This window comes from Ranitomeya variabilis, chromosome 5, assembly GCF_051348905.1.
Source record: "Ranitomeya variabilis isolate aRanVar5 chromosome 5, aRanVar5.hap1, whole genome shotgun sequence".
Lineage (NCBI taxonomy): Eukaryota > Metazoa > Chordata > Amphibia > Anura > Dendrobatidae > Ranitomeya > Ranitomeya variabilis.
In genome coordinates, this window is record NC_135236.1 from 217,361,899 (window position 1) to 217,375,726 (window position 13,828).

The 13,828-nt window shown below is 42.6% G+C and overlaps 1 protein-coding gene across 1 annotated transcript in view; it reads right to left on the bottom strand.

Moving 5' to 3' along the window:
• PRTG (protogenin) overlaps positions 1-13,828 on the bottom strand; it is a 148,494-nt gene that overhangs the window by 7,043 nt on the left and 127,623 nt on the right. Inside the window, exons 16-17 of the mRNA XM_077263790.1 lie at positions 5,646-5,828; positions 2,156-2,270 (exon numbers count right to left, since the gene is read on the bottom strand). Of these exons, the coding sequence (XP_077119905.1) occupies positions 2,156-2,270; positions 5,646-5,828 (298 nt within the window). The remainder of the gene's footprint in view (positions 1-2,155; positions 2,271-5,645; positions 5,829-13,828) is intronic.

The window sequence follows — 13,828 nt, forward strand, 5'->3', positions numbered from 1 at the left end:
GCCTCAGTACTCCCGTTCCAAGGTCAGTGATTGGCTACAGTGATCACATGAATGATGAATAGCACATAATGACTATGGGACCATCAGAGTTACAGCACTAAAGCAGAGGGAGTTTAACAGGTAAGTCATGAATAGTGCAAGTATTGACCTAGTTTCTTAAAAACCTGCAAGAGCCCTTTAATTTGTATATAAGATAAAAGAATGAAGACTCTGCATCTGACAATTTATTATTGCAATAATATTACATAGAAAACAATTAATTCCACAGGTTGTTACCCTTGTTCTAAAGACCCACAGGTAGATTTCTACCCTGTCTTACAAGGGCTTTCACACAGGCCAGAAGTTGTGCTTCTTTATCGGGTTTACAAAGTAAGGGTAAGTTCACACAGGGCGTTTTTACTGCTTTTTTTCTGCAGCAAAACCTGATCATCTTGGCAGGAAAGAAGCTGTGCCAAAAACGCAGGTTTAGGTGCGTTTTCTGCCGCTTTTTTTTCTCTTTGTGCGTGCCAATAAAGTTGAGTGTACACAGAGAAAAAAAAAAACCTCCTGTAGATAGAAAGAATAAATAGATAGAATAGATAGATTGATAGAATAGATCGATTGCTAGAATAGAATAGATACATTCCCTGCGGAATCCTCTTCCCCGGCATTTTCCCAAGGTGCAGAGGTAACCTCAAGTCAGGCAGTGAGGGAGCGCAGGCTCGGTGATGTCACCGCTCGTTACTGAGCCTGTGCCCGCTCCGTCTCATTCATTCCCCAGTAGCTTACAGCCGGGAGCGGTCGCATTAGTAGCACTCCCGGTTGTAAGCTTTATCTCCCCCAGATGGGACACTCGTTATATTGGACTACGATGGATCAGGGAATATATTGTTGGGTTTATTATTTTATTTTTATTACAGAAGATTGATGGCTTTGCTTTGGAACGGCAGAACAATAAAAAGATGGTCAAAACTGTGTGGTGTTTTATTTCATTAAAAGACTTTTCTGCATGTGTGTGTTTATTTAACCCTTTAACTGCTATAGGATTAGTAATGGATAGGTGTCAAATTGACACCTCTCCATTACTAAGGCGGCTTAATGTCACCTTACAATAGCAAGGTAACATTAACCCCTCATTACCCTGCTAGCCACCGCTACAGGGCAAGTAGGAAGACCCAGGCAAAGCGCCAGAATTGGCGCATCTAATAGATGCGCCTTTCCTGGGCAGCTGTGGGCTGCTATTTTTAGGCTGGGGGGGGCTATATCAATTGCCCCTTACTACCCTGAGAATACCAGCTCTCAGCGGTGAGCTTTATCAAGGCTGGTATTCTCAAAAAAAAGGGGGGAGCCCACGCCATTTATTTACATTTTTTATTTAAATAATTTTTTTTTAAAAAAGCGTGAGGACCCCTCTATTCTTGATAACTAACCTTGCTGAAGCTGATGGTTGCAGCCCCCAGCTGTGAATTTTGTCTGGCTGGTTATTAAAATTAGGGGGGACACCACACAGTTTTTTTTTCTTTTAATTATTTATTTATAGCGCAGGAGTGGCAGATGAAAACTCCCATCCCACTCCTGCCGTCACTGTAATTAGCGGCTGTAGGTGTCAGATGATGGGAGCAGTTGTCCCATCAGCTGACACCAGTGATTGGAGGTGATCTTTACACCTCCGATCACAGCTGAGTGCTCCCGTTGTCTTCTGACAGCATGGGAAGCCCGGCTCTCTGATAGGTGGGGATAATTTCCCCGCCGATCAGAAACGGTGTTTGCTGCGCTGTCACATCCGGCTGTCATTGACTTTTCTGCAGCAAATACGCTGCAATAAAGTCAACCTTGCGTATTTGCAGCGTTTTTTCACCATCCATTCAAGTTAATGGGTGGAAAACACTGGAAAAACGCTGAAAGAAGTGACATGCCCTATGTCAAAAAAAACGCTGCAAAGGACAAAATACGGATCACACAAAAACCCAATGTGTGCATGAGATTTCTGAAATCTCATAGGCTTTGCTGGTACTGTAAAAAGCAGCTGAAAATTAGCATAAAAAACGCAGCAAAAAAACACAGCAAAAAACGCCCTGAGTGAACTTACCTTAATACATAATCTTACCAACAACAATGAAATGAGACAAACCATAAGATTCCACTCCAACTCTTTAGCCATACTCCTCATACTAACCTGGCTTTGCTGCGGCATATCAATATGAGCACACAGATCAGGATACAAGTCAGTGCGATGCACACTCCCACAACTATTCCGGTCATGGATTTCTGGTCCAAATGATAAAAGTAATCTGCAACAAATATATAATTACAAGTCTAACATCCTGACATAAATCAAGTAAAGGTAAAATTACAGTGTGCATCTCCTCAATGTATACAGTTTAGTATTAAAACAGTGAAAAAGACAGATGACAACAATGCCCTGGAAGTGTTAGGCTATGTGCACACTTTGCGGGGTCCTCTGCGTGTTCTCCCGCAGCGGATTTGATAAATCTGCAGGGCAAAACCGCTGCGGTTATCCCTGCAGATTTATCGCGGTTTGTTTTGCGGTTTCCGCTGCGGGTTTACTCCTATACTATTGATGCTGCATATGCAGCAATATGCAGCATCAATAGTAATGTTAAAAATAATTTAAAAAATGGTTTATACTCACCCTCTGACGTCTCGATCTCCTCGGCGCTGCACGCGGCGGTCTGGTTCCAAAGATGCTGTGCGAGAAGGACCTTCGTGACATCACGTTCATGTGACCGCGACGTCACCGCAGGTCCTGCTCACACAGCAACCGGACGGCCGCGTGCAGCGCTGAGAGGTGAGTATATCTTTATTTTTTATTTTAATTCTTTTTTTTTTTACACAAATATGGTTCCCAGGGCCTGGAGGAGAGTCTCCTCTCCTCCACCCCGGGTACCATCTGCACATTATCCGCTTACTTCCCGCATCGTGGGCACAGCCCCATGCGGGAAGTTAGCGGATCAATGCATTCCTATGTGTGCAGAATCGCTGCGATTCTGCACAAAGAAGTGACATGCTGCGGAATGTAAACCGCTGCATTTCTGCCCAGTTTTTCCCGCAGCATGTGCACAGCGGATTGCGGTTTCCATAGGGTTTACATGTAAATGTAAACGAAATGGAAACTGCTGCGGACCCGCAGCTGCAGAAACGCTGCGGATCCGCGGTAAAACCTGCAAAGTGTGAACATGGCCTTACTTTAAAGAGAATAAGTCACCAGGTTTAGGCTACCTAATCCAAGACCAGAGTATGGTGAGACAGAGATCCTTATTCCAGCGGTGAATCACTTACAGGGCTGCTTGCTGTAGTTTAGTGATAATCTACTATTAATAAGATAGAGATTTTATCAAGAGAACTAGCAAACCTGCTGTCATCTAGTCCTTTGTGTAACCCCACCACTGATTGGCAGCTGTCTATGGACAGTATACATCGAAAGCCGTCAATCAGTGCTAAGGTCTGTAAAGCGCTGTGAAATTAAATGGCGCTACATAAACAAGTAAAATAAATAAGATTGCAGGTTCTAAAAAAATAAGTTAAAATATGTGTTAAGTTACTGAACTGTTCAGTTTAGCGGAATCCCTAGCTTCAGTTTGTGATTGCTAGTTATGGGCAGATGGTGTGTAACAGAAGTCCCAGCAGAGTCACATACAGCATTGTTGATGCAATTATTTTTGTGTATCCTTTTGTTGGGTATGTTGGCACCATAACAGTTATGGCAGCCAGAGTTACTTATTGCCCTTGCTACACCATTATGCCTTCTTCATACGTGGCCATGCAGTTCTCCACCTGTGCTCTGTGTTAAGAGTGGATATAAGCCCTACATTAGCTAGTAGCACCAATCAATCTTCACAGGTCCATATAAAACTTGCTAATGAAAAGTGGTGACAGGCAAAAGTGAATCATAACTTGCTATGAAGGTGGTTTTCAATTTTTATGTTTAAACCAGCAACAGAACAGCCTGACATCGACATCTGCTTGAGATCACAATCAACTGTTTAGCCGCCACTGACCTACATACTGAATAAATGATAAATGTATCTTGTTCCATGAAGCTTTTAGATGTATTTATTGAAACACATTTATGAACACATGTATTGTGAAAGCACCACTCTAGTGTTTGGGGGTTTTATTATTTCACTACCTGAGTGGTATCACTAATACAAGTACCCTGCTCCAAGTAATATAAAGACCTGCCCCTGCCTTCTTCTGTTATTGGCGGCACCCTGGTCATCTTCTGCAAACTGTGACCTTCCTGATCACTAGTGTTTCCTGGGTGAGCTGGAGGTCACTTCTCAATATAAGTCCATGAGAGCCAGGACAAGGTTCATAGACTTACACAGAGCTTAAGACCATTACATCGGTCTTCCAGTCAGTCAGAGGTGGCAGCCACAAGATGGCGGAGTGGGACCGGAGCGACGCCAGGAAGAGCAGAAGACGGAAGCTGGTTAGTATAATACTAGGGGCAGTAAACTTACATTAGTGATACCACTCCAGTGCCTAAATAAAAAAGAAAAACCGTGGAGTGGTGTTTTCACTGATCTTTCTATTATATCAGGTCCAGGTCAAAACATTCATGTTACATAATAAATTAAAGAGAATCTGTCACAGGTTTTGTTGCATCATCTGAGAACATCCTGATGTAGGCAAAGAGAAGCTGAATCCAACGAGGTATCACTTAGCATACTGGGTGCAGCCATTCCCACAATCAGAGCTTTTAGATTTAGAATGAAGCACAGCTAATAAAGTTAACCACGCCCTCACCACAGCTAACCCCACCCACCCCACAGCTAACCCCACCCACACCAGGCTCTCTATAGACAGTGAAGTGCTTGTCACAGGAGGGAGCATTGATGAATCATGGGGCACACTTGGGTGTCCCACCAATGATAAGCTACTGGTGCTAAAACAATTAATGCAGGCAAACAAAACAACTGAGCTTGAAAAGAGAGGCATTGCTGAAATCTGTGTTTTAACCCCTACAGAATGCGGTCTTCAGATTACATAGTAAAAACCTGCTGACAGATTCCCTTTAAGTTGTGATTTTGTGCTGTCATTTTAGAACTACGATCTGCAGTGTTTCTTCCTTGCAAGGATTGCTTTCTTAAAGTTCAGATAACTATTCTGCTGATCAAAACAGGAGCAATGAAGCGGGAGCAGCAAATGCATCATTGCCAGTATCAGACGCCCACATACATTCAATAAATGTTGCGTTTAGCAATACCATGAATTCTGGAAAAATACAAGGTTGCAAATTAAACATCTAAAACATTGTGAACAAAAGGAATAAAACCAGAAAAGTGTATAAAATCAATAAAGCGAGGACTAAATTGCAAAGCTCTCCATTCACCACTGCTGATCTGCAACGTCTTGCTGAGAACTGCAAATTCTGTGATATACGATAGACTTGCACTTTCATCTACAAATAAATCACTGTCATTAATTTGTTTATTTTAAGTTTATTACAATGACAGTGTATCACCTCCTCACAGTAATTCCCAGGCAGAATGGTTCTTCTCAGCCTGGAGCCATTTGTCTTGGCTGAATAGAGGACTGCTGGGCAGAGACAAAGCCACAGATGGGTGTCTGAAAGAATTTATGCTACCAAGTAAATAATGAAACGGTTTCTCTTTGTTTACTGTAAGTATTTCCAAACTGACCTTGACTGTTGGCAGAATGTAACTGCTTTGACTTCATGCTGCTGCGCACGGTCTCCTCGGGTTGTACGGCAAGCTCCAGTGCATTTGAAAACGGGCCCTCTCCTACTTCATTGGAAGCCGAGATCTTGACCAGATAGATATTTCCAGGTATGAGATTTTCCAGCAGAGCCATGGTGATCGCCCCTGTAATTTGCCATTCAGTTTACATCAAACAACTAAACTCGCTGTACAGTTCATGCACAATTCATATTCACTGTACTTGGCACGTGCTCATATAACTGAGAACAACTTGTTAGGAACCTACCTATCCGATATGTCTATGTGGTCTCCGGACCAGGTATGGTTTTTTTCTTCCAAATCCAAGGAGATACATACATAATACAAGTCCTTGAATGCAACGTGCACATTTAAGAACCAAAAATGTCAGAAATACAAAATCATACTGAATTTTATAAGGTTTCACATTTAGGCAAGTACCAACTTTGCAAACCTCAATGAATTAGTAGGATATGGTTGTTTTTTTTTTTTTTTAACTAATCTGCACAAGAATGGCAAGTGATCTCTGACAATGGTCAATAATTAGCTTGTTCTCAGCCCTTTTCATTTGTGTTATTCAAAAATTAATGTTTGCCTAACAATAAAGATAAGCATCAAACACTGCGGCTGTTTTATTCAAGGGAGCAGAAAGTTCAAACATTCTCAGGAGCTGCTCACAAAGTCCCTGTAATCATGTAAATATTGGCAGACGCTCACAAGCTAGCAGCAATCACAGAAGCTTGACACCATGCAAACCACAAAGGCTCAAGCTTGCCATAGGAAGGCTGGCTACAAAATCTGAACAGGATGCAGCGCATTGTACCACTGTTACCCCGACAGCAGTGGAAATGTCAGCTTGGTCTATATGAAATATATTGTAATGTTTATCAGCAGAAATGGGAATCCAGATAAAATGATAGTCCTAGACAGATGTCCACCAAGCACCAACCATAGTAGAGGGGTCTGAGTTTGGATCACCTCTACAGTAAAGCACTGGTAGATTACAGGCTGCTGTCAAACAGTCTGTAGTCTGATGACTGACTAATAGGAGATCCACTGGAAAGAGGATAAACCCACGATCCCCTGCTATATTACACACATGCACTCAGTTTTTCCGACAATACAATCAGCATTTATGAAATATATTCTGTGCATCATTAAGAAACATTTATGATGGTGGCAGCTTCTAGGCTGATCTATAAACACGAGTATCCATGCTGAGATACAGATTAATAATATGTCTGTAAAGAGCTGCGAAATAAGATAGCGCTATACAAGAAAAGCATAGAAATAATGCATGAACGGACATGCGAGAAAATCCTAAAAATGTATGATATTCAACACGTGTTTTCCCGCTTCCAAGTGTAAATCATAAAAGCCTGTGTGTTCCAACACCAGCAATGTACAATGCTTGAACGGACTTGGCTGGCAACATCTGGGAACATTCACCACTTTTTCAAGTGTCTGGACATAGTGGCACTAAAGTGTGGTTCCATGACACCTCACAGTCTATTAGGGGGTCTCCAGAAATAGAAAGTAAATAAACAAATTAAAGACATTATAAATCAACAAGTTTTGTCTGGGAAGATAACTACAAACTACAGTACATTAATCCTTTCCCAGATATCCATCGTACATGTACGTACGCAACGTGTGAGCATGTGTATGAAGTGGGCTCGCAGGTTGCCATACCCAGCAGACAATGGCAGCAGATCAAAGCTCTGCTCACGACTCAAACTATAAATGCCGCTGTCAAATCTCTTGACAGGAGCATTAACAGTGGTGCGCCTCTATGTCACTATTTGCTGCCCTGTGAGCACAGCATCAGTGACTAGTGGCAACATTTTTATTATAGCGCCATATATTCCATGGCGCTTCACATGCAAAAAGGGGTGTACATAATAAAAACGAGTACAGTAATCTTAAACAAAGTGTTATGTTTTATTTCAAATAAAAGACTTGCTGTGTGTTTATTTGCCATATAACTATAGGATTAGTAAGGGATAAGTGTCTTAAGGCTGAGTCACACATAACGATATAGTTAACGATATCGTTGCAACGTCACGCTTTTGGTGACGTAGCAATGATCCCGCTAACGATCTCGTTATGTGTGACAGCGACCAACGATCAGGCCCCTGCTGGGAGATCATTGGTCGTTGGGGAATGATCAGGACCATTTTTTGGTCGCTGATCACCCACTGTCATCGCTGGATCGGCGTGTGACGCCATTCCAGCGATGTGTTCACTTGTAACCAGGGTAAATATCGGGTTACTAAGCGCAGGGCCGCGCTTAGTAACCCAATATTTACCCTGGTTACCATTGTAAAAGTTAAAAAAAAAACAGTACATACTCACATTCTGATGTCTGTCACGTCCCCGGCGTCCACAGGGTTAAAACTGCTTTCGGCTGACTAACTGTCAGCGTCGGCCGTAAAGCAGAGCACAGCGGTGACGTCACCGCTGTTGCTGCCGGCGCTGACACATTCAGTGCAGGAAAGCTCTCGGCAGCAGCGTGTGCATTAGCAGCGCTCTTGCCGAAAGCAGTTTTAACCCTGTGGACGCCGGCGGGGGACGTGACAGACATCAGAATGTGAGTATGTAGTGTTTTTTTTTTACTTTTACAATGGTAACCAGGGTAAATATCGGCTTACTAAGCGCGGCCCTGCACTTAGTAACCCGATGTTTACCCTGGTTACCCGGGTGCTGCAGGGGGACTTCGGCATCGTTGAAGACAGTTTCAACGATGCCGAAGTCGTTTCCCTGATCGTTGGTCGCTGGAGAGAGCTGTCTGTGTGACAGCTCCCCAGCGACCACACAACGACTTACCAACGATCACGGCCAGGTCGTATTGCTGGTCGTGATCGTTGGTAAGTCGTTTAGTGTGACTCCAGCTTTATAGATGCCTCTCCATTTGTAATCTGTGGGCTTTATGCCACCTGACAATACAAAGATGACATCAACCCCACAAATATGAACCCCACTACAAGGCAAGTGGGACGAGCCGGGCAAAGCGCCAGAATTGGTACATCTAATAGATGTTTTTCCTTTTCTGGGCGGACTCTGGCTGCTATTTTTAGGTTGGGAGGGGGTCAATACCCATGGCCCCTTACCAGGACTTCACTGGAATGGGCGTTAAGTGAGTTATTTTGTTGTTTTTTACTTTTGTTTAATGACAGGAGACAAGGTCTTAGTTTGTTATTTTTAAATAAAAAAGGAAAAGTATGTTTTGTTTTTATTTCAAATAAAGGACTTTATATTTGCTATGTGTTTATTTACAATATAACTATATGATTCTTATAGATACCTCTCCATTACTAAGCTGTGGGGATGATTGCAAGTGGGAAGAGTTGGGCAAAGCGCCAGAATTGATGTGCCTTTTCTGGGGTGGCTGCGGGCTGCTATTTTTAAGCAGGAGAGGGGCAATACCCGTGGCCCCTTAATAGCATAAGAATGCCAGCCACCAGCTGCCTGCTTTAGCTTGGCTGGTTGTGAAAAATTAGGGGGACCCACGAAGTTATTTTAAATTTAAATAATTAAAAAACACAGCATGGGGGCCCCTCTTTTCTTGATAACCAGCCTTGCTAAAGCAGACAGCTGAGGGTTGCAGCTCACAGCTGTCAGTATTGCCTGGCTGGTTATCAAATACATAGTGGAACCCCACATTTTTTTTTTTTTTATTTATAGTGTTGGCAGCGGCTGATGAATACTCCCATCAGCTGCCACCTGCTCTAGCTATTAACAGTTGAATACAACTCTCAACATTGTCTCCTGCTCGCACTGACCGCAGAGCAAGCAGGGGACAGTTAAGTGAGCTGTCTTCAACACGCGGCGAAGGGGAACAGAGCAAACAGCAATGCAAATTCCTAGGCACCGGTACGTGTGATCCTGATGCAGCACATGGTTGCCACACGTATGCCACAAGTATTAAACACACGTACACTGATATTTCCAGGACGTTTTTTTCCAGTACCAGAAATATCCGGACGTGTGAAAGAGCCCTTTGTCAGCATAATAAATAATAAACCTGTCCAAGAATGTTAGTAGGACAGGTGCCTGTGAACTTGTGCAGTAGGAGGCTCTGGCCCAATCCGTTCATGAGTAGTGTTGAGCGATACCGTCCGATATCCAGAAGTATCGGTATCGGATTGGATCGGCCGATATTCAAAAAAATATCGGATATCGCCGATACCGATACCCGATACCAATGCAAGTCAATGGGACCAAAATATCGGAATTAAAATAAACCCTTTCTTTCCTTGTAGGTTAATTCTACATGATGGAAAACAACTAAGAATAATGTAGGATGTATTGGGGGAGGTGGAGGAGACATTAAAGGCATAGAGGTTTAGGCCAATCAAAAGGAATAGCAGGAATTAATTTTTTTTTTTTTTTTTAAGACGTTCGGAGTTACAAAGATATTGACTATGTTAAGATTTTTTATATTTTGTCAGATATTTATATTTCACTACTTCCATGCTCTTCACCTTCTTTTTAACTTCTCCCACACTTTCTTCTTCATCATCCTCAGCAGCAAAAAAGCTCCTCTATGTACTCCTATATAGTGTTTTTCCACAATCTAGCAGGATACAGATGGAAACCCACTAACAGGATAAATCAGAAAAAATGTGCAGCAGGCAGCACTAATTTAAAAAAAGGCAATGGAGCAGTATGAGGCAGTTACGCACCCTGAGCTGACTACAACCAGATGTGGCTGCAGACCAGACTACAGAGTGAGCTGCACTCACACAGACACCTTGCAGACAGCCGTGAACAGCGCTGCAAGGCCAAAACAAGGTTCTCACACAGCTGTTGCTAAATTAGCCTGGGTAAAGCACAATGAAGCAAATGGCTATCTCAAAACTGGCCCTCCGTCAGAACACAGTGTCCTGCCCCTAACTGAATTCACAGCAGAGTGAACCCAAAATGGCGGCGGCGGCTTTTATACTGCATCATGACATCATTTCGTCAGCCACTCACAGCCTTGCCAGTAGTTACATGCCTACCATGGAACAGGATGGGCCCACACTTCTAATGATTCCTCATTGGCTGAATTCTGGCTCTTTGAATTATGGGAACTTCCGATTCCGGTATCCGATATACTGAAAGTATCGGAACTCGGTATCGGAATTCCGATACCGCGAATATCGGCCGATACCCGATACTTGCAGTATCGGAATGCTCAACACTATTCATGAGTAATAACAGCGGCCATTTGCATTTTTTAGTGATGGCCTCCTTAGACAAAATCTGATTGCTAATGAAAGATATTTAGGAATTTATTTATAATGACTTTATTTTGTACTGATAATTTGTTTACAAATTTACTGCAGTTTTAACATCTTAATTACCACCAATGTGGTTTTTTACTGACCTGAGATATAAGAGAATAGCATCCCCAGACAGAGGAGACAAGAGAGCAGCTGTCGGCTTCACACTAACTGACAACCCTTTAGATGCTGCTGTCAACATAGACTACAGCATAGAAATGGTTAACATTGTGTGGGCTCCCTCTTTAACCCCATCGGCACCCTGAGATTATGATTGTGTGGTCCTGATGTTTTGCATTACAATTCATGGCCAAAAACAGTGTTAGATTCTTCCGGCTACAGTGGCCTGTTCAGAAGTTTGCAACGTTGAGGTTGTAAAAATAACACTTTTCTTTCCTGTCATGCCGCTTTGCATTAATTCCTGAAATGCACCTGAAGGGTTAATAAACTACATGACAGCAGTTTTGAACATGTTGAGGGGTGCAGTTTTTAAAATGGTATCATTTTGGGGGGTTTTCCTATATATAGGACCACCAGAGTCACTTCAAAACTGAATAGGTCCCTCAAAACAAAGTAGTAAAAAAAAATGTTGGTAAATTTCCCTGAAAAAAATAAAAATTACTGCTATATTTTAATCCTTGTTAAATTCTAACAAAATTAAAGGACATTTTAGAAATGGTGCGGATGTAAAGCAGACATGAGGGAAATGTTATTTATTAATGTTTTTGTGTGGTATGACTATCTGAATTAAAGAGGTAGTCATTCAAAGTTTGAAAACTGCAAATATTTTTCAAATTTCTGATATTTTATGAATAAACACAAAACAGAACATAAATGTACCATTATAATAAAATATAATGTGTCAAGAAAAAAAAAACAATCTCAGAATCAGTGGGATCGGTTGAAGCATTCCAGAGAAATTAATACATTAAGTGACAGTGGTCAAATTTAAAAAAAAAATAAAAAGTGTGGAAACCCTGTGCGTTGCATTAATATACAGCCACCTCTTATCTGCTGTGTTTTTTTTTTTTTTTTTTTTTTAAACAAAAGGCTATGTTCACATCTGTGTAAGAGGCATACAGTGATATTTGGGGAGGTAGCCCCTACTCTACATCAATAGGGAACTTCAGGTGCCACTACCATGGACGTTAACTACAATGTAGATGTGAACAGAGCCTGAGCCAATGTTCTACGGCTGCCGTTGGAGACCTTATACGGTTACTTTAGAGATAATGTTTCAGATGTTTTCAAGTATGAATTCAGCCATCACGCTTTTCTGCAGCTTGCTTGCATCAAGGAAATTCACAGGACAGGAACTGTCCAGATAACTCCCCATGTTATGAGGTGTGAGCTGACCACGGCTCGCTTTGTAGCAGCTGTGTCTTGTCCTTTGTGGCATAACCTTTGCTACGGTGTTATAAAGCTGTCATAGTTCTGGATACTTCACAGACTTTCACACTATAAAACACTGATCAAATACAAGTAAAGAGACTGAAAGTCTGATTGACTTCTAGTGAAGTCAGATCTAAGGCTACCAGTATATAACTTTTAAATTAAAAAAAAAGTAATGAGTGTGTGTAAAACTCCGGAGTGTTTCAATCATCAGTTCATTAATGAACTCTCTGCTCCAGCATTAATAACGCCTCATTATCTCACATCCTAATAATTTCAAAAATGGTGGCAGAGACAAAAGCTAGAAAAAGTAGATTAAATATTTATTGCCTTGCTATTACTCACCTGTGCAGGGCCGGATCCAGGTTTTTGAGGGTCCCGGGTGAAAGAGTTTCAGTGGGCCCCCCCCTTTAATACATACCATGATTCATGATCGCATATATCACAGCCATGTAGTTTATAACACAGCCAGGTAGCATATAACACAGCCATGTAGTATATAACAGCCCACGTAGCATATAACAGCCCATATAGTATATAGCACAGTCACATATTATATAACACAGCACACGTAGTATATAACACGGCCCACGTAGCATATAACAGCCAACGTAGTATATAACACGGCCCACGTAGTATATAGAACAGCCATGTAGTATATAGCACAGCCCACGTAGCATATAACAGCCCATATAGTATATAGCACAGCCCACGTAGCATATAACAGCCCATATAGTATATAACACAGCCAAGTAGTATATAACACAGCCATGTAGTATATAGCACAGACATGTAGTACACAGGACAGCCCCCTCCCCCCAAGAATGGCCCCATAGTCCAGTACTCACTGTTATAGTTACAAAAAAAAAACAAACACTCCTCACCTCAACATGCCCGCGCTGCTCCCTGCTCCGGTCTCGGCCGCTGCACTGCCTGACACACAGCGAGTGCGCGATTACATCATCGTGCACCCGCAGCGGCAGTGTCAGAGGTAGAGTGGGGAATGATGGGAGAGGCAGCGTCAGGTGACGCTCTCTCCTCCATCATTTGCTTTGAACTTTACCGGCAGACGCCGGTATAGTTCAATGCGGAGGCGGGGGAGTTGGCGCTAGCGACAGGCGGGCCCCCCTGCCTCACAGAGGCCCCATAGCGGCTGCGTGATGTGCTGCCAGCTGAGGGCCCTTGGGGGAGCGGGGGCCCTAGGCAGCTGCCTGCCCTGAATGGGCCTCCTTGTCTCGCCAGGGCCCCTGCACTTGCCCGGGTACGCTGGCCCTGCACCTGGGGTTAGATTTTAGCATCTCATTTTAAACATATTAGAGGACGGGCACTAGATGGGACAGAAGGTGCAAGGGTTTAAGTACTAAAATTTCTGGGTGGTGCTGATAACTTGGTAGATATCTTAAAAGACTAATCAGTTCAAGGCAGATTCCAGAGGTTTTCTAATCCTTATCCATAAAATTTGGCTGGTCCTTCAAGATATGGTTGGGA